The 23,043-nt window shown below is 42.5% G+C and overlaps 1 protein-coding gene across 3 annotated transcripts; it reads left to right on the top strand.

Annotated features, from left to right (window-relative positions):
* The first annotated feature begins 1,504 nt into the window (after positions 1-1,504).
* On the top strand, positions 1,505-21,924 carry MKRN1 (makorin ring finger protein 1). 3 transcript variants are annotated; one of them, XM_027881174.1, is made up of 9 exons: positions 1,505-1,695; positions 8,598-8,726; positions 12,805-13,031; positions 15,756-15,896; positions 17,611-17,837; positions 18,326-18,540; positions 19,227-19,337; positions 19,779-19,917; positions 20,338-21,924. In XM_027881174.1, the coding sequence occupies exons 1-9, from the start codon at positions 1,520-1,522 to the stop codon at positions 20,548-20,550; spliced, it is 1,578 nt and encodes a 525-aa protein (XP_027736975.1). In that variant the 5' UTR covers positions 1,505-1,519; the 3' UTR covers positions 20,551-21,924. The 3 variants fall into 3 exon arrangements, with proteins under 3 accessions (XP_027736975.1, XP_027736976.1, XP_027736977.1); XM_027881176.1 differs by lacking the exon at positions 1,505-1,695 and adding an exon at positions 2,443-2,463; XM_027881175.1 differs by lacking the exon at positions 15,756-15,896.
* Positions 21,925-23,043: the final 1,119 nt, after the last annotated feature.

Here is a 23,043-nt window from a genome sequence, read left to right as displayed (position 1 = left end):
TGGTGCAGTTTTTGAACTTTTTTTTCAGTGCTGAACATTGTATGAAAAATGCTCTGTGATGGAATCGGGTGCAGAAAATAAGTTTCTTCTTTTTGATATGAACTTTTTTAAAAGGTCTTCCCACTTCTCATGGGTTAGTTTTCCACTGAGCATCCAGGCTTTCTCATAATACAGATTTGTGAAACTGAATTTACAAACTCCCTGGCACTGATAATCTCAGGAGGAGTCTGCTGCTCCCAACTATCAATGTTGCACAGAGAACCTGGATCAAGGTCTTTGTCTGGGTGCTCCTTGTCTTGGGTAAAGGTTGGTCTAATACAACCAAGTTCATTCGAAGAACTAGACATCTCTGTGCCCAGATCTGAATCCTATGAAGCTCAGCTTCTAACAGCCTTTTTTTTTTTTTAATTTTTTTTTATTTTTTTTTTAATGCATACCTGTATCCTGGTTTGAAGTCTCTTAACATTGATATGTTTATTTCACCTCCTTTTAATTCAGAGATGTGTTTGCCCAGGTCTGGAGTCTGCATATTCCAGAAATGCCAGCAAGCATTCCCATTGCCTCATTCCTTAGGTCCTTCCAGGGCACTCAAGTCACTGTTTCAAGGCCATCTGAGAACAGATTTAACTCTTCTCTCCTGTCTAGTGCACTTCCTAAAGTCTGGCCATCTTAGGATGGTGTTCTACTGCCTATTTTTAGAGCAAAGGCTTCATTTCAGTATTTTCTGGATTGACTGATGGCTTGGATGTGTTCGATTTTTGTAATGATTTTCAAGGAGGGAGGCAAAACACCAATAACACTTCACGGACAGACTTCCCCCTTCACCTCGCCCCTGCACCCCTGCTTGTCACTGTCTTTTTGGGGAGCATTTAGTGCTTGGCTCAAGACTCCAGTCAGTGAGAAGCCAAGGACATGATGCGGATTGGGCAAGCAGGAGTTTCACAATCAGGATTTAGTACAGAATCGGTGAGCTCGGGACGGACCACGGCGGGTCATCCAGCCCAACCTCCCTGCTCCAGCCAGGTCGCCCTGGAGCACGTGGCACAGGACTGAGAGCAGATCGTTCTCGAATATCCCCAGTGAAGGAGATATCACGGCAGGAGGAGGCGATGCCTCTCCGCCCAAAAGCGCAGCATGCCGTGGCTTAGTGCCGACTTTCGGGTCCGGCTTTGGAGGCGATGCTGCCCCGTTTTGCTCCCCCATCCCCGGGCCGGCGCCACGTCGCCGTTCCGTGTCGCTCCGACGGGACGACGCCATATCCCGCTCGGCTCATCCCGCCGGGCTGGGCGGGGCCCGGGCCGGGGCAGCGCCGCTCCCGCTCCCGGCTCCGCGCGGCCGCACGGGGGCACCACCGGCCTCACCGCGCCCCGCGTGCTCCCCCCCGCGCGCCCCTCTCGGCCAATGGGAGCTGCCGCTCTGTGAGGAGGGGGCGGGCCCTCGGCACGCTCCGCCCCCCTCGGCCGGAAGGCCGCCCTCCCGGAAGTTCCGGCGCTGCCGCCGCCGTGCGGGATAAACAGAAATGGCGGAGGCGGTGGCGGCGCTGGACACAACGGCGGGCGCGGCGGCGGCCGCGGCCCTGGACGCGCCCGCGGCGGCTGCGGAGGCGGCGGCAGCCGCCGCCTTCGACTTCGCGGCCGTGCCACCGCCCTCCGCGGGGCCAGGAGGAGGCGGCTGGACCAAGCAGGTCACCTGCAGGTACGCGCCGCGTCCGCGGCGGGGCAGGCGGGGTGGGGGGGCCGGGCGCGACCGCCCTTCCCTGCCCTTCCCTTCCCTGTCCTTCCCCTCTCTTCTTTTCCCCTCGCGGGGTCTTTTCCCTCATTGCCGCCGCTGCTCCCCCCCTTGCCCCCTTAGCCCCCCCCCCCCCCCCCACGGTCACGTACGCGCGGCGCGCGCCCGCCCGCGGGAGCGCGCGCCCGGCCCCGCCCCGCGCGCGCTCCCGCGGACGGCGAACGGGCCCGGCCGGGGCTGCGGAGGCTCCGGCACCGAGCGGGCCCGGCACCGGCCCAGGCGGGGCTCCCGCGGGAGGCGGCGCGGCCGCGGCCCCGGGCCCGCCGGTGGGGGCGGCGCGGGCCCGGCCCTGACCCGCGGAAAGGCGTTTGTTCCTGGATCCTGTCGGGCCCGCGCCGCGCCCGGGGCGGTTCGGAGGCGCTGCCGGCGCCTTGCGAGGAGCCGCGGGCCGCTGCTCATTGTGTGCGAACAGCTCCGCAGTGCCCGGCGCGAAGGGCGGCCGGAAAGGAAGGGAAAGCGAAGGGAAGGGAAGGAAGTGCTGCGGCCGCGTCCCGCAAAGCGCGACAAAGCAGGAAATGCGAAGTAATTCGAGCGCTTGTGCTTTTCAGTCCACATTTAAAATTAGAAACTAATTCCCGATTGATGCGGCGACAATTATTTATTAAAGCGCAGAGCAGGAATAAGTCGGGGCAGGCTGCAGGAGGCGAGGAGCGCTGCTGCCCGTGTCACACCGAGGTGCTGCGTCATTTCCTATCGGCGTTTTCCCTTAAACCGTATTTCTGATAAATCTTCTGTATGGGGTTATGCAAGCCATGCTGCGTGTTTTAAAGCTTGCCAGATGGACTGTTTTTAAACCTACACTGCTGGTCTGTTGGCAGGCAGAAAGGAATTTAAAACAGTTTTGGGAATGCAGACATATTAGTTTGTATGAAAGCAAATGGTAATCTAAGATTAACATAGAGGAACATGTTCTGATCTTTTTTTTTAATTTTATTTTTAAATAAAAAAATAAAAATAATAACTTTAAATTCCTTTTAACCCGAATTAGTTTCTGAGCAAGCACATTCCGAGTCACTTGGAAGTAAAAGGGAAAAATCCCTTGAGCAGAAAGAAGGAGACTCTAGTCTTGTTTGAGCTCTATATCTGTCCTTTACTTTCTTTTTACACTAAACGTGCCGGTTGCAGGTTGCAGCGACAGCAGCGGCGTGAAGAGCCGCTGCTTGGCTTTGGTAGGCGCTTGCTCGCTGTGTCCCTTCACGTGTTGCTCAGCGTGCCCTGTTTAAAAGGTCCCTGATCGACATTTATTTTGGCTAATACCCTGCTGTTTCCCTTTGGGAAGCACCGTTTGTCAGCGCTCTCGGAGTGCTCCTGCAGAGGGCTCCGCGTGCGAGGCCCCGGGTTAATGTTTGATGCCGGGCACTTAAACGTGGGCCGGTGACGAGGAAATGGCCGGGGCCGTGCTTAGCTCAGCTTTATGAGCGAGGCAAGGTCAGTGCTCCCTCTGTATAGATTGCCTCGTAATTTCTGGAGATGGAAAGGCTGAATTAGCCAAATTGGATTTGTGGGACGGCTGTAGGCAGGTACAGATGCAGGATCGATTTATTGAAGACGGTGACTGCCATAGTACAGAAGCAGCCAAGTTCATCAGGGTCCTGCAGTGCAGTCAGTCTGTCTAGGGAATATATTTAGTTACAAACGCTCAGGACTAGCAGGAAGCTAAAGCTACTCTTTTGTAATGATTAATGTGCTTTAATGTGAGCTTAAACAATGAGATCTTGGCCTAGGATCTGATGAACATCTCCATCCTTTGTTCTCTTTGACTAATCCAGCTAGTTATCCCATTGCCTTATTATTGCTTTATTAATTTTTACAGGGCCGTTTCAGTTGTAGGCAGAATAACTTTCCTCAGACTTTAAAGTGAAATTAAACTTGCCTTTTTGGGAATTTGTGATAAGAATTTTGGATTTCTAAGTTTGGTTTCAGTAGGATGTATTCATATTCAAGAAGATATGTTACTTACTATCAAATCTTGTTTTACCTTCATAAAGAAGCTTGAAGATTTAACAGTAATGTGAAGGGGTTAAGTTTCAAAATGCACATTTTTAGTGTAGGAGGTACAGCAGTTTCTGGGTGAGTAACACTGCACAGTTCTGTTTGTGCTTTTTTGTTTGAACTGTCATAAGAGTGACAGTTAATGCTGCCTGAAGAACTTTTGGGAGACAGTGGTCCCTTTAGTATAAATGAGTTAGCACTTCATGGCTGCTAAAGGAATACTTCTGTTCCATTGGAACTGGGAGGTTTAAAATTAGCAGCATAAGTGCTTGCTGCTGCTTTGAATACCTGATATGATAAATAGGTTGGCTAATGAGTTTTAATGTGCCAGTGTAGTATCCTTGGGATGGATGATTAATATCTCAGAGTGGGAGACACAGTGACTAAGATGAAGGACTTCGATTTCTCCTAGACATACACTTGTGCTGATGTTACCCTTCTGCTTTTCTTGCACCTAAAGTTTAGAAGTCTCACAGTGAAATATAGGAAATCACCACATTCCGTAAGAGATGATGAAAAATAGTTTTCTGATATTACTTCTGTGGTTTAGCTGTTTCCAAGGCTCTTGTGCTTTGTAATAATTCATATTTTTAAACTGGAATAAATAGCAGAACTATTCAGAACTAGTTTAGTATTCTAATCTTTTTCTGACTACCGTCTTCGAAATAAGGAAAAGAAGGGTGATCCTCGCCAAGTTTCTCAGTCCTTCCGTTGAGGTGGATATATGGTTTTATGAAGCAGTGGTATAGCAAACCTATTTTTTCCAAAGGCTTGGCACTGTTTGCTCCAGATACTTGTGTTTTCCAGATGTCATGCTAAAAGTCATCAAGTTGACATAAATAGATTACATTTCATTTGTTTAATAACAGAATGTAAATAAACCCCTTAGCAACTAATTGGCGTCTTTTGAGAGCTGTCTACTTGTCTGTAACTTCCCTGTTCTTTCTGAAAACCTAAGTCAGGTATTTATCTGTCTTTTCATATGAAGAATGTGCAGTAGTCAGTTAATGCCTTAATTCAGTGCAGCACTAGGGATAAGATGTGGGGCACAAACCTGCCTGTATTGTTCCTTCCATTGCTGCTCTGCTCTGGATCCCCTGATAACGTCTGGCTAAAGGAGGTTATGGAGAAGAAGGGACAAGGAGCTAAATGCTATTAAGACCAATTTTTTTTCCCTTTTTCTTAAAAGTTACTACCTCAGACAGAATGTCATCAACCACAAATGTGGCCCGCCTGCTGTGCTAGAGCAGTGTGCTTAGTCTCCTCATCCTTTCTCCCTTCTTCCCTGGGAATTCCCAGTCTCTGTATGGCACCTGACGAAGCTAGTGGATGCAGTTGGCTGTTATCTGAGGATCCCTCTCTGCCAGGCATGGCCATGTGTTGGGTTTTGAACAAGGTTTGCTGTTGGGTGTGGCATTCTAATTTGGCGAAACCGGTAGTTTGATAAACAAAACAACATTACCTGAAAGCAGAAACATGAGGTAAAGAACAAGGCACAGCTTCAAAAGCTACAGAAAGAAGCATTGCATATTGGTATAAGGATATGCTGTTTTGATCAAGGCATTTATAACAAGATGTATGTTGAAAATTCTTCTGTTTTGTTTGTTGGTGTCACTCGTGTTTTGTATGGTCATGCAATGAACTGAACTGGGGAAATGATCTGGGCTTGGACTCTGACCAAAGTTATGTGGTCAAGTTCCCCATGCAGCTTAACCAAGTTATGCTTGTATATTTGAATAGGAAAGGCACTGCTGCCAGAATAATTCCTTTTTGGATGATAGCATCACAGAGACTCAGAGAAAATCCAGTTATATACTTGTCTTGGTCTAATTTTACTTTTTCAGATGAAAATACATGTGTTCTCTGACTACCTGACCAAGTGCAAGTTTCAGATATCCTTCTGCATGTCACTGAGTGAGGCAGATAACTCATCTGTCTTTCAGTTTGTTGTGTAGAGTTAAATTGAATATTCTGTATGTATAAAGATGCTCTCCAAAATAAGTTTTGTTGCTTTTCTCCGAAAATAATGCACTTTGTTTATTTTTTGACATGACCAAAGCATGTTTTAGCCATATGCTGCAATTTGGTATGTCAAGTCTTAAATCTTTTGTGACCTTACAGTAAAAATCTTACCTCTTGGTAAGGGGGAGGGTTGTGGAGGAAGTTGCTGTAATCCTTGGAGAAATACATTTTTCTTCCCTCCCACTCCAACCTTCTTATTCAAATGGCACTGAATTTGCTGTTTAGGATTGAAGCCCTTAAAAAGTAATGTGTGAGTTAAATTGAGCTTGGGAGTGGTTTATATTTGTTGTTTGTTTTTTTTTTTTTTTTTCCTTAGAACCTACCATTTCGATATAATGAATTGTGACAACTTTGAGAATTATACAGAATCTGTATTTGCAGAAGATTTCCTAACCTAAACTGGGAAAGAAGGAAAGAAACTTGGAGCTCCATTTCCTCTAAGAAGCAGTGGGAGAGTCTGATTTTGAGGCTTATGTACTTAGGATAAGTTGTGTTGACCAAGTGGTTTCTATCAGATGTCCTCACTTCAGACTGGTGCCTTTCTCTTAGTCACTTGTTTAAGTTGCAGTGCTGTCCCAACACCTTGTTGGCTTAAGGAGCAGCGTGGCTGGACAGTGATCTGATCTAGATTAAAAATAACCATGGGGGCAGCAAAAGGAATGGCACGTTCCATCTGCAGCCATTTCCTGGTCTGAGTCAGCGGGTGGCTAAGAAGTTGCTGCCCCAACACATGGGGGAAGTGATGCTGTGTGGAAATCAGCAAAGGGCGGAGATAACACTTGTTAAAGAACAAACGCTAAACAACCTGAATTAATTTTTTTACCCTAGTGGTGTGACTCCCATTTCTTAAAAGCAAGCAAGCCAGAAATTCCAGTTATGTTCTGGTTCTGTGAGTTCATGGGTAGTTGGGTTGGTTTTTTTTTTTTGGTTTTTTTTTTTTTTTTTTTTTTTTTTTTTTTTTTTTTTTTTTTTTTTTTTTTTTCTTTCAAAGTGACTTTGTGGACAGCTTACAGTATTGTGTTGGTGGTGGGGGGGGTGTTGGTGTTTGGGGTGTGTGCGTGTTTTTTGTTCGCAGTGGAGAGTGCAAGGGTGGGTATTGTTCTGCTTTTGCAACACCCTGTTCCTGGTGTGTGCTGGCAGTTTGTGCTGCTGCCTGACCCCGCAGAGCCTCGTCTTGGTCTTGGACTGCTTGTTTTTTATGTAGGGCCGCATTTCTTACCTGATAAATAGATGGCTACAGTGTACAGACAGGGGATTTTGAGGGTGAATTGCAGCCTGATGGCCAGTGTCAGCTGGTAGTCTGTAAAACTAGTTAAGATTTATTTTTTTTTTAGTCTTAGTATGTTGAATATACCCTGGTATTGTGCATCTCTTAAAACTCAACCTCAGATTTTAATATTTTCCCTAATACTGGATTATAAATGTCATTTGATGAATTGTTCTCTTAGACTTATCTGACTTCCTAAAAATATATTCGACTAAATAGCTGTGCAGAAATGCTTGCAGTTCAACAGTTTGTCACCTTTCCTGTTTAGGAATATCAACTGAACGTACTGTTTTGTGAAGAGCTGACTGAATCTTAGTTTGGGCTGCTGAAAGATGATCCCTGTGTCCTGTGCTGGCTGAGTGGCTGTGCAGTCAGCTGGTTGGAGGACCTGGTTCTGCTGGCTGTGCAACAGGAGGAGGGCAGAACTGCCCCATTCAGCAACAGCAGGGGCTTAGAAGGGCATAATCTGCTTCTCAATCTTTCTTCAAGTGATGTTTTGTATGTAACCTAAATCCTCACAAATTTTCTTATTTACTAGGTCTTCATATTTCCAGTGAGTTCAGAGTTTGCAAAGTAGTTGTTGTCTGGGGACCAATGCTGCTGCTTTCCCAAGTGAAGTGTTGGTAAACATAATTACCTCTAACATAGGTTTTGACTTTTTTTTTTCCTTTTTTTTTTTTTTCTTGGACAATACTTTTTATGTGGGTTGGGAAAGATGTATTTTCAGTTGCAGTTTTGATGTGAACATACTGAGTCTGAGTAGTTACAGTGCCTTTTATTTCAAGAAACTTCCGTCTTCTAGGTTAAAAATAAAAAAAAATAAAATTGAAAACGACTGTTCAGTTTTCTTGAATAGCTGAATTGAAGACGCTCAATTAAGCTTGTGCTACTGGACATGCTAAAATGTAGCAAACTGTCCTCAAAGCTTTGAAACTATTCAAATCTTTCAAGACTGGCAGCACAGTATTGAAGCAGAGCTCTTTGACTGATGATTTGGCTCCTATTGCAGGAATCAGTGCATGTGTTTTGTCAGATGTAATTATCCATCACAAACATGATTTGCATTCTTGGAGAGGAAATTCACTTTGAATTGAATTATTTATGAATTCAGATTTAAACCCTTAGGCATTTTGTTTAGGGTGTGTCTGATTTTGATTCTTTGATTCTGTGGTGGGCTTCTCTTAAGGTTTTTACTTGTATCAGAACACAGGAACTACAAGTAGAACTTGGTCCAAGACTCTTTCCTCTGTGTCGTAGCCCTGGATAACTGTTTGCTTTACAGGGTTTTTTCAGGCTTTTGTAAGGGCAGGTCCCTAAACGTGCTGTGCAATTCAGTGGAATAGCTGAGGCTTCCTCTTTTCTCAGATGTTCTTATTTTTATGTTTATACTGGAGCAGGGTCCCATGAGTCTCTTTATTACTGTTCTTAATTCACCATACCTTGATTTATAGAACAATGAAATCATCCAAATACTTTGTTTGCGACTTCAGTGCTTCTCCTTAATTCACAGTAATCTTTTTTCTTGCAGATACTTCATGCATGGAGTTTGCAAGGAAGGAGACAACTGCCGCTACTCCCATGACCTCTCCACAAGTCAGTCTGCCATGGTGTGCAGGTATTACCAGCGAGGATGCTGTGCTTATGGAGATCATTGCAGGTAAGGAAATGTTCTTGACCCTCCTGCAGGAGTCATTTCACTCTGAATCCCTGAGTAGAGAGCTCACAGAACGGTAGTAAATCTTAGCGCTTTCCTTTTTCATTGCAACTTCAGAAATTTATAAAAATAGCTTTTCACGTACTCTGTTCTCTTGCTAAGTAGCACTGTTTGCTTTGCTATGCAAATAAATGAGGGAAGGCAAGGCGAGACCTTGTTTTTGTAAAAGTAATAGTTGTCAAGATGTGGAGTTTACTTATTTGTTTATTAATAACATGAGTTAGATTAGTTGAAATCTGAGACTACATTCAGACTAGCTGAGTAGATAAAACTGAGTTACATTTGTTAAATGACAGTAAAAGCCTGAACAGATAAGAATTATTTTTTTTTCTAGTATTGTATATGTCTTGAGGAATTGGTACTCTGACACTTTAACTGCCATTTTGGAAAAGCAACTGGAGTTTGTCATCTAAGTTCTAAAATGCTGCCTGTACAAAATAGTCATACGTTATGAAAACATAGTATGAATTAAACTATACCCCTGAAATTATTTAAAAAAGTCAACTGTGAAGAAAGGAAACTGCTACTCTCCTAGTGGAGCAAAGCTTCACAAAGGCCTAGGGGTGTTTGTATCGTCATACATTGATTTTACTAAAGTTTATCCAAAGTTTTAACATTCTGTCTTATTGCAGTTCTAATGAATGATTAAATATTTGCATAATGATTTAATGTGATAGTTCATAGTTAGCTTTGCTTTCATGTATGGATAAGAAAGAGAACAACAAAAAAAAACTCTCTGTAGCTTTCTGTATGCCAATGTTGCTTTCTTGATCAGGTAGATCAGTGGTCTCCAAACTTTGGATCATGCCTCCATCAGTGAAAAACTTCTAAGCTCCCTCCAGCATAAATATTTATTTATAGTTTATATATATCTACTATTTTGCTAATGTTAGGCACGTGATAAAACATACATACAAATCAGAATTTAAGAAAGAATGTATTAAAGGTGAAATAAACCATATTTAATAAAAATTTTATAAACAGTCTGAAACTATTGTTGCTGTCACTAAAAACCTTCTTAGTAACAATATTTTTTACTGACAGTAATGTTGATTTAATGGGATTCACTGTTTTTTTAAAATCTCAGTTTAACATTTTGTAATAGTTGTTTGAAGGTCCCATTCTAAGGTCAGTTTATTTCAGTCCTTGGCTTTAATGGCTGTCAGAGCTGAAAAAGATCTTTCACAAAGATACGTGGATCCCAAAGGAAGTGTATTGTTGGCTGCACTTACTAATGTGTGATAAATTTAGCTGGTAAATTTCCATTTTCCCTGATGTCAATCAGCTGTTCTTTCAGATTAACTGGAAGGTGTTGGATTGTTGTATTTTTAGCAAATGGGTCCAAAATGCACAGGAACTCTGAGTTTGAAAGATTTTTAAACATGTAAGAGAATTGTTTCCAAGCTTTAAGTGTACAAGATACGAAAGGTTTTTGGAGTTGACACACTTTTCTGTTGTTCTGTTTCCGCCAATAAAATTGAGTGTGTTTGGTTTTGGGTTTGTTTTTTTTTTTTTTTAACGTCTGCTCAGTAGCTTACTACTGATAGTCATTGACTTGTCATCACAGAAAAGGTCACAGATTTGGACCACTTGTCTTTGTGAAGTAAACATACATAACTCATCCTTGAGTCATCAATTTTTAAGTGCTTTACCATGAGATAATCAGCAAACATCTGTGTGGTAGAAAAGATTTTTGTGGTAGCTCTCCACCTCTTAACTAAGTGTTGTAAGCGTTTGACTATTTAAAGGTCTTGTTTTTGCAAAAATGCCTATTTATGGCATTATCTAGTTTTTTGGTGCTTCTGGATCCATCTTTGCTACAATAGCTTACCCATGAATGAGTCAGTGGATGAATTTCTAGTGGTGTTATCTCTGTAACCTTACCCTGGAGTCGTTTATTCTGGTCAGAGCAGCTGCTCCTTCTGTGGTTTCACTTGCACAGTTTTCCCATAAAGCATTATTTTTATTAAAGTAGTCTGTTGAAAATGTTTCTCTTCTGGTACGTCTTTTTGTCTCTATTCATGAAGTAACTTGCTGAGAATGTTTCTCTTCTGGTACATCATTTCTTTGGTGTCTCACAAAAAGTAGTTCTTTGTGTATTTTATTATTGAAACAGAATCTAGCAAGTATAAGCTGAGACATGTGAGAAACATCTATACTTTCTTCCTGTCCAACAAACTTCCCACATTAGTTCTAGTTCTTGTTTCTTCAGATCTTTAGCAGTGTTTTCTGCGTGTTTCCCAACAGTATTTGCTGCCAAAGGAATGTATTTTACTTTGTCACCATATTGTCTTCTGTGTGTAGTTTCAGTCATTTTTACCACAGTAGGAAGAACAAGTGGTCCAATGGTATGTGACTTTTTGTCTTTCATCGTTATGTAAGAAGCCTCAGAAGAGGCTTTTAAGCACTTTCATGAAAAGTTCTCTAAAGCACTGGGTTGAGTATGGTATGACTTGAAACATCTTGGAAAGAAATTGTAGATGTTTGTCTTCATGTTCTGGATGTTCAGATTTTCAACGTCTTGCCAATTGAGATGGCTTCATATTGTCATGAGCCAATATCTCAAGGTAAGGTATACACTGAGGGCAAGGGTCTTCTGTTAATAGTTGTGGATGTAAATCCTTGTTTCAAATTGCCTTCTTGGTAATCTTGATTTATTTTGTGCTCCCCCTCCCCCCAAGTTCTTGTCAGAGCTGAATAGGCTGGCATTGTTTTTAATTTGTAACGTGGCTGATGAAGGGCTTGCAGTAGTAGGAGTAGAAGTGCTAGCTGTGACATTTTCTTGTTTGCTTTTGCTCACATTATCAGAACTGTCGTCAGTCCACAGTTGCGAGGATCTTTCCAAGGCACTTTTTCTCTTTGTCAGGGTTAGTTTAGGTAAAACAAGATGATATAATCTGTCAATCCATTTAAGTGGGCACAGGCAAACTGCAATGTGTTGCAATATGCTGAAAGTGAGTGAATGGGGGGGAGGGGTGGCACTGTCAACCCCACTGGGTGGTGGAACACCTGCTCCTCCTGCAGGGTACCTCACACATACCGCACGTGGGACCCTCTGACATATGGGCTGAGTGAGGGCACTGCTGTCAACCTGTATGTTAAATATTAATTTTATTTTTTAAGGGGAAAAAAATTACAAAAAAGTTCTAGTATTCTCTTCTGGCACCCCAGTGGTTTGCCTCGCACACCTCATAGGGTGCATGCACTTCGGAGGCCACTGATGTAGAGGACTGAAGGCTTGGCTTTTAAATTTGGGCTTCATAGGATTAGAATTTCAAAACTGGCATTTGGTTGGGAGCATCTCTTTAATGTGCAAGAACTGTGACACTTCGGTGTTTTCAATCTGACAAAAGGTAGATTAATCACAGTCACTTAAAACTTTTGTATGATCTCAAAAAATTCCCTGCTGTTGTCCTTGAAATTAAGTAGCAAATATCCAAGACTTCAAAGATACATTTTCCCCATTTAGTTGCTGGAAGACAGATTTTTGAGGGAAGTGGTGCTTTCCTGTTTGTGGGTGGTAGGGATCAAAGTGTTCTGAGCATCATTTTCCACAGTGAGTTGAAAGAGGCGTTAGAAATAAGTACTAAAATTCAGTGTAAAATCTGAATGACGCAAGATGCTCAGACACAGGAGAAGAATCATTTATGTTGGTGAGGTTCTCTGAAGTAAAGCTGAATGAACTAATTTTTCTCATTCAGCAGTACTGCATATGCATAGTAGGTATCTGACCAGTTGTGGACATAATTGAAGTTTGTTCTGTATAAGTTAAGTAAAAATTGTGTTATGCTGCTCCATTTTCTCTAAAATCATGAGTGCTTTGCATTTCCTTAAGCAGTGTTGACATATTACACAAGTGAAAGCATATCTCTATAGAGTCATCAGTGACTTTCAAGCCATTCTAGGTCCTCCTTCCAGACAGCATGTTCACCTCTTCATCAGTTCATTTCCAATACACTGGGCTGCTTTACAGAAGTATTTTTTTAGTGAAAAATTGATGTGATGTGTTTTGTCTTTTTAGGTATGAACATACCAAGCCACTAATACAGGAGGAAGTGGCTGATGTGAATCCAGATGCAGAAATCTATCCCTCAGTGTCCTCAGACTTCGAACCACTCCCTGAAACAGTTGAAGAATTTATTGGTGAGATAGAAGATGAAAACACGGATCTGGCAGCTGCAGGAGTAGGTGCTGAAGACTGGGTGAATGCCGTGGAGTTCGTCCCTGGGCAGCCGTACTGTGGACGTGGTAAGCTGATCGTGGGATAGCAGTTGATTTCCATCATGGGTCAACGGTTTGTAAATAAATGCGCATGTAGTGCATTAATCTTAATACTTTTGTTTACAGCTATTCATATTTATTAATCCCTTCAAGTGAGCTTGAATTTTCCAACATGAAGTTGTACTGACTGTTCCACATTGGTTATTACTGCTGTTCTGAACCTGGGTGTACTTAGACAGTCTCTGCGTGACTGTGTTTGCTGTGCTGTGCCTCAGAATGACTTGGGGGATCTCTTTCTGTCAAGTTTAGTTTGCACGTATGATTGGAGAAGAAGATATTGGTGATGCAATTAATGTCACTACTCTGGGGAGTTAATCTGATGCTTTTGTGTTTTGGGCCAGTTGGCTTGTTTTGGGGTGTCTTTGCAATCTTTTAAAGGTTTTTCAGTGGAGGTACAGATGCCTGTTGAAAGAGTTGAAGCCTAATATTTACTTTCATGAGTCCAGGTGGTTCAGGCCAGAGGCTGAAAATGAATTATTCTAGTAACCTTTCTGAGACTGAACTTGCTAATACTGTGACAGACCATGGTGAAAATGAGACTGAAAAAGCTTATCATATGGGACCAGACAGTTTGAGTAGCATACTTGTCATCTGCTTTCCCTGCAGAAAGGTTGCACAGTGTCTTAAATTTTAAGTGAAAAGTAGGCTGAAGGTGTTTACTTTCATTTCTATTTGACTCTCTAAAACTGAAGACCATGAGTACTTCAATAACTGTGTGAAGTCAAAATGGACGCCTTGCGTCCAGGAGAGTTCTAAGTTGCCATACAGTGCTCAAATTATACTACTCTGATTGTACAGCACTACTCAGATTCTCAGATCTGAAAAGAGAATTACCTTCTCAGTGTTCCAGGGTGCTGCGTACAGCCTGCTGCAATCTGATTTGAGGAGGGTGAAGAGGAAAAGAATGGCCAAGTGGCACAGTTTGCTAGTGTTGTTAAGACATTTGATTATAAAGTTGTTTGATGCATGTGTGACTTCAGCATATCCCAAAGGAAGAAAAACTTGACTGCTACCTGTAATCTGTCACCTTACAGTCAAAAAAGATACAGCTTTGCTTGTTAAGACAAAGAATCCCTTTTTTCAGTCTTTTAATCAGAACAGTTTAGGTTGGAAAGAACCTCTGCATTTCACCTGCTCGAAGGTTGGCAGGGGCTTTGTTTAGTTGAGTCTCTGTCCTTAGAGATGTTCAAAGTGCCATAAGCTCTGGGCATCCTTTGCAGTGTTTGACTTCTTTCACAAGGAAAAGCCTTTTTCCTAGTATGTAATTGGATTTTTCCCTGCCTCAGCTTGCCTTCTGTCTCTTGTCCTGTGCACATCTGACAAGAGTCAATCTCTCATCTTAGGCTTCAGCCTCATTAATGGCTGGGTGACCCTCCACTGGAATCAATTCATTGCTAGTTTGAACAACTAGAGATCTTTTAAATACACCTACTCCTTAAAGAAGAGCTGATGCTTTCTCTGGAATTTCCAAAGTGTAGGGAATTTCAGTTAAAACGTAGTTTAACTGAAACAGTTTCTTTTTCTGGGAGATCAGGCTCATTTGTCATGGAGACTTGTGCTGGATTAAGTTAAATAACATTCTCTGAATCTAGTTGCAAATTCTGTTTTATATCCTTTCAAATTTGATGTATTTTAACGTACAAACATACTCAGCCGTTTCTGTTCTGAACGGTGCTGTGATGCTAATTCCCATGGTGACTTCTTAAAATCTGTGTTTAAAAAAGCTTTAAAAAAGCTTTACTGTTCTGAAGCCACTGTCTTTATTAAGCTACAGAAATAAAGAACCTTGCTGCAGTGATCAGGTAGATGTATGTAGCGTGTTCTACAGTGTAAAACCTTACAGATTATTCTTGTCAAATGTCTGGAGAAATGTATAGATGCTTGGTAACTTAAAAATAGCACTTACTTGTCAAGGTTAACTAGAAGCCTGTGTTTTCAGTTGTCTCACTAATGACAAAGACTCGGGTGGCAGTTTAACCATGCATAGCTTCTACTGTGCTCATCTACCATGCTCATATTCTACTATTAATCTCTGATTTGGGACTAAACCTCATATTTTGAGGTTGACTTCAGTACCAGCAGTGATTCTTTCAATATTCACTCGTTTGTTGAACAGATGTGCCGCATTTCCATATTTGTTCTGCGGCTGCTGCTGCTACATATTCTGGAGTATTGAGAATGAGTAGAAAGGCAGAAATGTAAGAAACACTCGGTTAGGTGGCTGTTTCCTGCTACTACAAGATGAATATATTTGATGCTACAGAGTGTGTTCCAGAGTGGAAGCAGGTGGTGTGTGGATTGAAGGTAACAAACCAGCATGAATTTAACCCTGTCGACTGGGAAAGGGGCAGTGAGAAGGTAGGGATTGAGTCCACCTACTGGAGAGCAGTGGTTTGGGAAACAGCAGACAGAATCATAGCGAGTGAATATTAATCTGACTGATGTTGGATTTTTAACTGCAGAAGCAGTGGAGTCTTGGGAATGTCTCTAATTTTGATTTCAAAGAAGCAGCAAAACTGTAGTTGATACAGAAAATATGCATGTTGTTCCAGCCTTACAATAAAGAATTTCTTCCTGATTTCTAATCTAAACCCACCTTCTTTCAGGTTGAATTTTAGTTTGATGAAACCATTATTCCTTGTCTTATCACTACATGCACTTGTAAAAAGTCCCTCTTCATCTTTCTTGTAGGCCCCCTTCAGGTACTGGAAGGCCGCAATAAGGTCACCCCGGAGCCTTCTCTTCTCCAGGCTGAACAACCCCAGCTCCCTGAGCCTTTCCTCATAGGAGAGGTGTTCCATCCCTCTAATCATCTTCATGGCCCTCAACTAGGTAAAAAATCTGTAACAATAGTAACTAAAATAAACACTGGCAAAAATAATAGTTGAGGGAATGAATTCTGGATTGTAGTTGTGATTTTTGTTACTTCTATTGTAAGTGAAGACCATGCATTTCAAATGGGAGGGCACGTGGGATTTCAGTAAGTACCTATTTTCTTATTATACTGAACTAAGAAGAGTAGGTAGACCCTAGTGTGTGGTTTCTTGTTACTTGTTGCTAGTTCACTAGAACTCATGGGGAAAACGAGGTGATGAACTTGCTTCGGTTGGGAGTCTCTGACTGAAAAATGAGCAGGTTGGCAGGTGACTTGTTACTCTGTTACAGACCTGCTTTTGAAACGTGTTTCTAACAGACTGGTCCAAGATCTGTGTGAGTGACCCTTACAGTCAGACATGGCTCAAGAAGCAGACTTGATCTTATTTGGAGAGCTGATTCTTTCCTACACTAATCTTCAATATTTGCTTAATCCCCTGAAACTCTGAGATCTCAGGGACCTGCTTTTTCTTTTTCTCTGTCCCCAGATTAACACACTGATACATGCCTAATTTATCTCTTTGCCCCATGGGGTTGAAAACTGTGCCGTTGTGCAGCCTCTGATTCATTCTGAGAAGGAGTTTGTCCTTCACTTTAGCTGATCCAAGAATGCTTTTGGTAGTTTCTGCTAATTTCTCCAAATCTAGTGCCTGAACAGCTTCTAAAAGTTATGCTTTCTTACAGCATAGATAACTTGTTACTCTTGTAATAGCTCCTGCTTGCATAAATGAAGTCCAGCTGCTGTTCTTACTGGTGTTTTTTCTGCATATAATAATGCTTTATGTTTATTGCATCTCCAGTTTCACACTGACTGCTTTTGTCTTGTAACTTAGTGATCATCCTGCTTATGTAATGATCTCAAAAGGCCTGTTTGACTCCTGGTGATGCAGACAAGGGTGTGCTCAGGAGGTGCAGGGAGAAGTGTTAAGCAGCAGCTGTCTAAATAGGGAAAAGAAACAATACAGATTTCAATTCAATTTAGAATTAATTACAGAAATTCACTTATGGTTTTGCAAAAGTGATGGCCAGCTTAGAATGCAGTGAAAATAGCCTGAATTTCAGTTTCTTACGTTTATCTGTCTGGGATAAACCTGAGAGATGCATGGGAGTCTAGAAGTGAAAGTTTGTTCAGGCTGAACAACAAGCTGCTAATTAACCTGCACATAAGGAACTGCTGACGTGGTGTTCCCATACTAGCATTTTATTATGTTGGATACACCTTATCACTCCCTTTATTAGCTATGTAATTTCTGGGGACAACAACTGTTAGCTTTAGCTCATGTGAAAAATTTAGCTGAAGTGAAATTGATTCTAAAAGCAGTGAGAGATTTGTAGCCTTCTTTAATTGTTGCTGAACCAGAATATGTATAACAATGTACTTAAGAAGCTGAGGGCTAGTCAGAGTTTTCTAGCTAAGTCTAAGCAGGTCTAGCTAAGCTGGACTTAGCCTGTAAATGGATCTACCCTGACCACTGAAGCCTTGATAGCTTTAGCCTTGCTTGGCTGAAGGATGAAAAAATTGGTCTTGAAACTTCTGGAGTGGGAAAAATAACTGTTAGTTCAAATTGAGGGTGCATGAAACTTAGACTGAAATGAACCTCAGTTGTTTGAATGTTCTTACTCCTGCTCTAAATCTGAATGTACTGCTTACTGCCTTTCATTCTGTTCCCAGCTGCCCCTTTCTGTGCTGAAGCACCCTTGCAGGAAATGGTGATTGAGGAAGAGTATGAGAAGCAGCAAGCAGACGTGGAGATAAAGAAGGAGCTGTGCCCCTACGCTGCGTTAGGAGAATGTCGTTATGGAGAAAACTGCGTGTATATCCATGGGGATGTGTGTGATATGTGTGGCCTGCAGGTCTTGCATCCAATTGATGCTGCGCAGAGATCTCAGCACATAAAGGTAAGCAAACAACTGTCTGATGTTAAACAGCTCCAAGTTATTGCTTCCTAGCTCTCCTCAGTCACTTGTTATTAATTCCCTTCCATTTGAAGGTGTGTGCAGGTCAGGCAGTGAATGAAATTCTGGTTGTAAACTAAACTGTTTCCTGTGATGGTCCTACTCAAAAGCAGCTGGGTTTCCTTATCTGTGCTGGGAGAGCAGTCTGCTTAAAGATCCTAAAGCTTTTTTTCTTGGCCTAGTAAACTGGATGGTCCTTTGGATTGCTTTTTCATGTTTACAAGCAAAGTCTGAAGGAAGGAATTTGAACTCTGGACTGATTGTTCCCCATTTGAGCAAATTTTATTTTGAGGATAAAGATTTTTTTCAGTTTAATCATACTCCATTCAGTGTGGAAAAGAGTAGAGTAAAACTGAGTTTAAAAAACCTGCTTAGACCTCACCAGGTGAACAGCTGTCTCTGTAGTCGTTCTCTTTGTCTCTCCTTTTCAGTCTTGCATTGAAGCTCACGAGAAGGACATGGAGCTTTCCTTTGCCGTCCAGCGTAGTAAAGACATGGTGTGCGGGATATGCATGGAGGTGGTGTATGAGAAAGCTAATCCTAGTGAGCGCCGCTTTGGGATCCTCTCCAACTGCAGCCACACTTACTGTCTCAAGTGCATCCGCAAGTGGAGGAGTGCTAAGCAATTTGAGAGCAAGATTATAAAGTGAGGCACTTTCCCATTTCGATTGTGCTTTGTTACTATGGAAGAACTTAGTAACTTGTGACAACTTGCAACAGACTTCCAGATGCAGACTGCACAGAGACTGCCTTTAATGCATCCTAACTTAGTTTGGAAGTGAAATAATCGTTAGGTATAACACTTACACTCTGATTTGGTTAATATAGTTTAAGTTTGCTAACTCAATGGTACAAGATAACTGTTTATTTAGTAGCATGTTGTCCAGTGGTTACTGTTTATGTCTTGGACGCTCAGGCAGGAATCTAGAAACAGATTAACCAGTTCAGAATGTATGCTACTGAATTCATTACTGCCCTGAAGCATTGCTCAGTTGACAAAACATTACTCCATCTAAGGCTGTTCTGAAAAGTAAAGAGTTCCAATCAAATAAATACAGGAATCATACAAAAATAAATTTATTTAATCCTAAAGAAAAAGGAGTCTGTGTGAAGTGTTTTTTCAAGCTTTTCTGAGGCAAGCTGTCATTGCCACTGAGTTCTTGAAGAGACTTTAGGTTATCCTCATGTGTAAGAGAATAGATTGAAAAGGTTGCACAGCAAGCATACAAGTGCAATACCTCTTTAAAGGTGGATATGTGCCATGACTTGTTATAAAGGAGGGAGAGCACCATGTAATGTGGAGTTTTGCAGCACAGTCTGTTCATTTCCCAGGTCCTGCCCAGAATGTCGGATCACATCTAACTTTGTCATTCCAAGTGAGTACTGGGTGGAGGAGAAGGAAGAGAAGCAGAAACTCATTCAGAAATACAAGGAGGCAATGAGGTATGAGCAATGCAGCCTTTTGTCAAGTTGAGACTGCAGGCCCACGTGGAGAAGGGTGTTGATGTAAAGCCCCCATCACACCTCCTTTCCACCACCTTGCGTGAAGTGCATCTTTGCCTGTCTGCCCACAGATGCATGCAACCACACAGCCCCAAAGCTATTCCTGTGTTCTTTGACCTCAGTCTTTCCCTTCTGTACACAAAATGCTGCTGGTGTAGCCATAAGGCAGTACAAGCTCTTGCACTGCAAACCATCACTGTCCCTCTGCATGCATTGGCCCAGACATGCCGTGTAATACATCATTTCTGTGTGTTAGTCTTATGCTGGCAAAATACCTTCAGCTCCTGGTACCTGAGATCCTTGTGGACCTACAGGTAAATGCAGTTCTGAAGTCTGATTGGGGTCTACTCTCAGTAAGGGTTCCAATATTTTCCTTTTCAGCAACAAGCCATGCAGGTACTTTGATGAAGGCCGTGGAAGCTGTCCATTTGGAGGGAACTGTTTTTACAAGCATGAATATCCTGATGGCCGCCAAGAGGAGCCACAGAGACCCAAAGTGGGAACATCGAGTAGATACCGGGTCAGTGCTGCTGTTTGTTTGTCCTTTCCATACGGAGAGCGCAGGAGGGGGGTGCGTTATGTCTTCTGCCTTGAGAAGAGGACAGGGAAATGTTGACTCCCCCCTCCAAGTTTTGATAGACCTCTGTGATGGTGAATTTGAAGGCATCAGTGCTCTAAAGTTCGTGAATGCTGGAGGCCAGGATGGAAAGACTAAATTTTTAAAAACTTTTCTTACAACATATTGAAGTAGAAGTGTTGGGTAGCATTAATAGGGGTGTGTAAGGGTAAATTCTACTGGAGGTCAGTATGTCCCTGAATGAGAACTGTGATTTCTTGCCTGTCAGAAAGTACACCAGGGGCTGAACGTTGTCAGCCTCTGGAAAGGCTCCTACTTTGTACCCCTTGGTCACCCGGGGAAATGCTTGTGTTCCGCTTGCAGGCCCAGCGGAGGAATCGGTTCTGGGAGTTCATCGAGGAGCGGGAGAACGGTGATCCGTTTGAAACCGATGAGGATGAGGTGGTGACCTTTGAGCTTGGTGAGATGTTGCTTATGCTGTTGGCAGCAGGAGGTGCCGATGAGCTAACGGATTCCGAGGATGAGTGGGACTTATTTCATGATGAGCTGGAAGATTATTATGACTTGGATCTATAGCACCTGTCAGTGGAGTGTGGACTGTTGTCTTGGCTTCAGGCAGTAGCTATTACCTGTGGTGTTGTGGCAGTGCCTGTGTTTCTCCTAGGCAGGCCGATCAATTCCAGGTGCTGTTGTAATAACTTTTACCCAGGGTCTGTCTCTTCCCATCCCCTCCTCTCCCACCCCAGGAGTGTTGTTTTTCCTCTGTTTAAACAAATAACAAGAAATAAATCTTTAAAATGTTAGTTTTTGTAAAAATAAATTTAACTGTCAAACAGTTAGCTTAGGTTTGTTGCTTCATCTGTGTACCCAACAGAGTTCACCCAGTTCCAGGGTTAAAGTGTTTACAGGACTTCCACACTCATTTTGAAGAGCCCAGATACAAAAATGAGCAGTGGCCATGCAGTGGGGATGTAAATTGGCTGATGGCCCTTATTCTGTCTTTGTACCATTATTTCTGATTTCATGCCAGATAAAAACACTCTTTCTGGCATCAGCTCCGTTCCAGCCCCCTCATGTACACGTCTTCATTTGTGATTTTGGTCTCTGTTTACTTGCACATTACTATTACTACTGTGTATCCAGAACCAGGTGTGAACGTTCTGGGTTTTTACTGTGTTTAGCATGAAAGGAAAATGTCTTTGTGAAAGGAGAACTCTCTATGTGTATATACCGATAAATGTAGAGTTGGACCTCAAGGATGGGGAGACTCTGTAAGTTAAAAATAACAAAACCATCTTTCATCCCCTCTTGGTGCATGAAGTCTAGCCTCCAACTGGACATGAAACTGGTTTAGTGGTCTCAGCCCAGTCTGTGGCAACGATCTTAACTATCGCTTAACTTGATAAACGGCACTCCCTAATACACCAGCTCTCTTCCATGTGTATGGTTAGGGTTGTCCAGGAGCAGAAATCTGGTTAGCCAAGGTGGGGTCAGAGGAACACCAGAGAGGACCCTTTAGCTTTATCGCTCTGTAAGTTTTAGAACTTCATGTAAACACTTAAGCCGTGAGCTTTGCTAGGAAATCTCTGTTCCTCTCGGCTGCTCTGAGGTTCACGTGCTCTCTGCAGCTGAGTGGGGCAGGTTGCCTGGTAAAGCTGTTCAGTTTATGTGACTTACTGCTTACAAAGGCAGTCATGCAGTTTCTGGCTGTAATTTGCATTGAGAAATTACTTTGCCACCAAAGCCCCAGCACAGGAATTTTAACCTTGCATTACATTATTGCTGTTTTTTATTGACTTGTGGATGCCCCGTGATCTGTTCTCCTGCTGCTCTTGTCCCCTAGACTGCCTCTCCTTTCACTTTTAAATGGAATGAGAAATTGTTCTGAGGTCTATAACGTATTGTTTTGCAGCTGCCTTTTGTAAGAAGCACTTTTCCCAAATAAAAAAAATAAAAAAAATTAAACAAGAAGTCAGTCTGTTCTTTTATGTTTGAAGCTTTTGGTTTTTAGCTTGTGTGTTTCTGTAAACATAAAGGTGTTTGTCACTTATTCTTAACTCCTCCGAAACTTTAATATTGAATTTTACATGTATTTACAAGTATTGTTACAACTTTTCATGTAGTGTAAGGAACACATTCTGCACAGACAGCCGAGGCAGTGGAAAGGCTGAAGGAATATCTGGGGCCATTAGTGAGCACAGATATGGCTTGCTTTCTCAGAAATAGTTTCTGCACTGCTGTATTACTTTTATTTGCCCTGAACAAAGCCCCAGTTGCAGTACATATTCTATTCATAGTTTCCTGTCGTAATACTGTTGGCACAGCAAGCCTGAGCACTGCTGCAGGCCACTTTCTCTGACTCCACGTGCTTCTATAAGCCTATGTGTGTTCAGAAAGAAGCTTTTTTTTCTGCAGAAATACCTGAAGTTGGAAGTAAACTAGTAAAAGCACACTTAGTTTTTGAAGGATATGAATAAGACAACTAAAGCCATCTTTGGTTTGTTTGGTTGGTTTGGTTCTGTTTTGTTTTGTTGTTTTTTTCCAGGGGCAAGTAGCAGAGGGAGAAAAGGAGTGGAATTTGAGCAAGTGACACTTAAAACTGATGTAGAGAGAAACAGGAAAAAATGAAAGCCTTCCTCCCCTACGTGGTGAACATAAGTTGCTACATCCTATTGGAAAGCTGCATTAAAACATAAGTTTAACAAAGATGTGTTCTGGTAAGGTGGAAAAAGGTAAAACTTACCAGCCAGAGCACACATATGAGTTTTTTTTCACAAAGGGTGAGAAGTGGTGTGCTTTACTCTGCGTGGGTGTACATGTGGCACAGTGGTGGATGCTGCTGCTTCTAAAGCTGCTTTCCTGTGGGTGTTACAGGGGAGGCCGAGGACACACAAGTGAATGGTTTGCTCTGGTGGAGGCTCTTGGGTCCAGCTGCAGGGTTACTGATGTGGTCACGTGCATCGTGTCAAGTGGCTTCTGTTGCTCTCTCACTTTGAATTGTGCTGTGGTTCCTGTTCTGCAGGTTCAAGAGCTGCATGTATTTGTCACCAAGCAGTACTGCTGTGTGCC

This window comes from Empidonax traillii, unplaced genomic scaffold, assembly GCF_003031625.1.
Source record: "Empidonax traillii isolate 1590-97213 ecotype Southwest subspecies unplaced genomic scaffold, ASM303162v1 scaffold84:size2688230, whole genome shotgun sequence".
NCBI classification, from domain to species: Eukaryota; Metazoa; Chordata; class Aves; order Passeriformes; family Tyrannidae; genus Empidonax; species Empidonax traillii.
This window is presented reverse-complemented; position numbering and strand designations above follow the sequence as displayed.

Coding starts and splice junctions, on each gene's coding strand:
- MKRN1 (XM_027881174.1), top strand. CDS start 1,520: ATGGCGGAGGCGGTGGCGGCGCTGGACACAACGGCGGGCGCGGCGGCG. Junction 18,541..19,226: donor TTTGAGAGCAAGATTATAAA/GTGAGGCACTTT, acceptor TTCATTTCCCAG/GTCCTGCCCAGAATGTCGGA. Junction 19,338..19,778: donor AAATACAAGGAGGCAATGAG/GTATGAGCAATG, acceptor TTTCCTTTTCAG/CAACAAGCCATGCAGGTACT.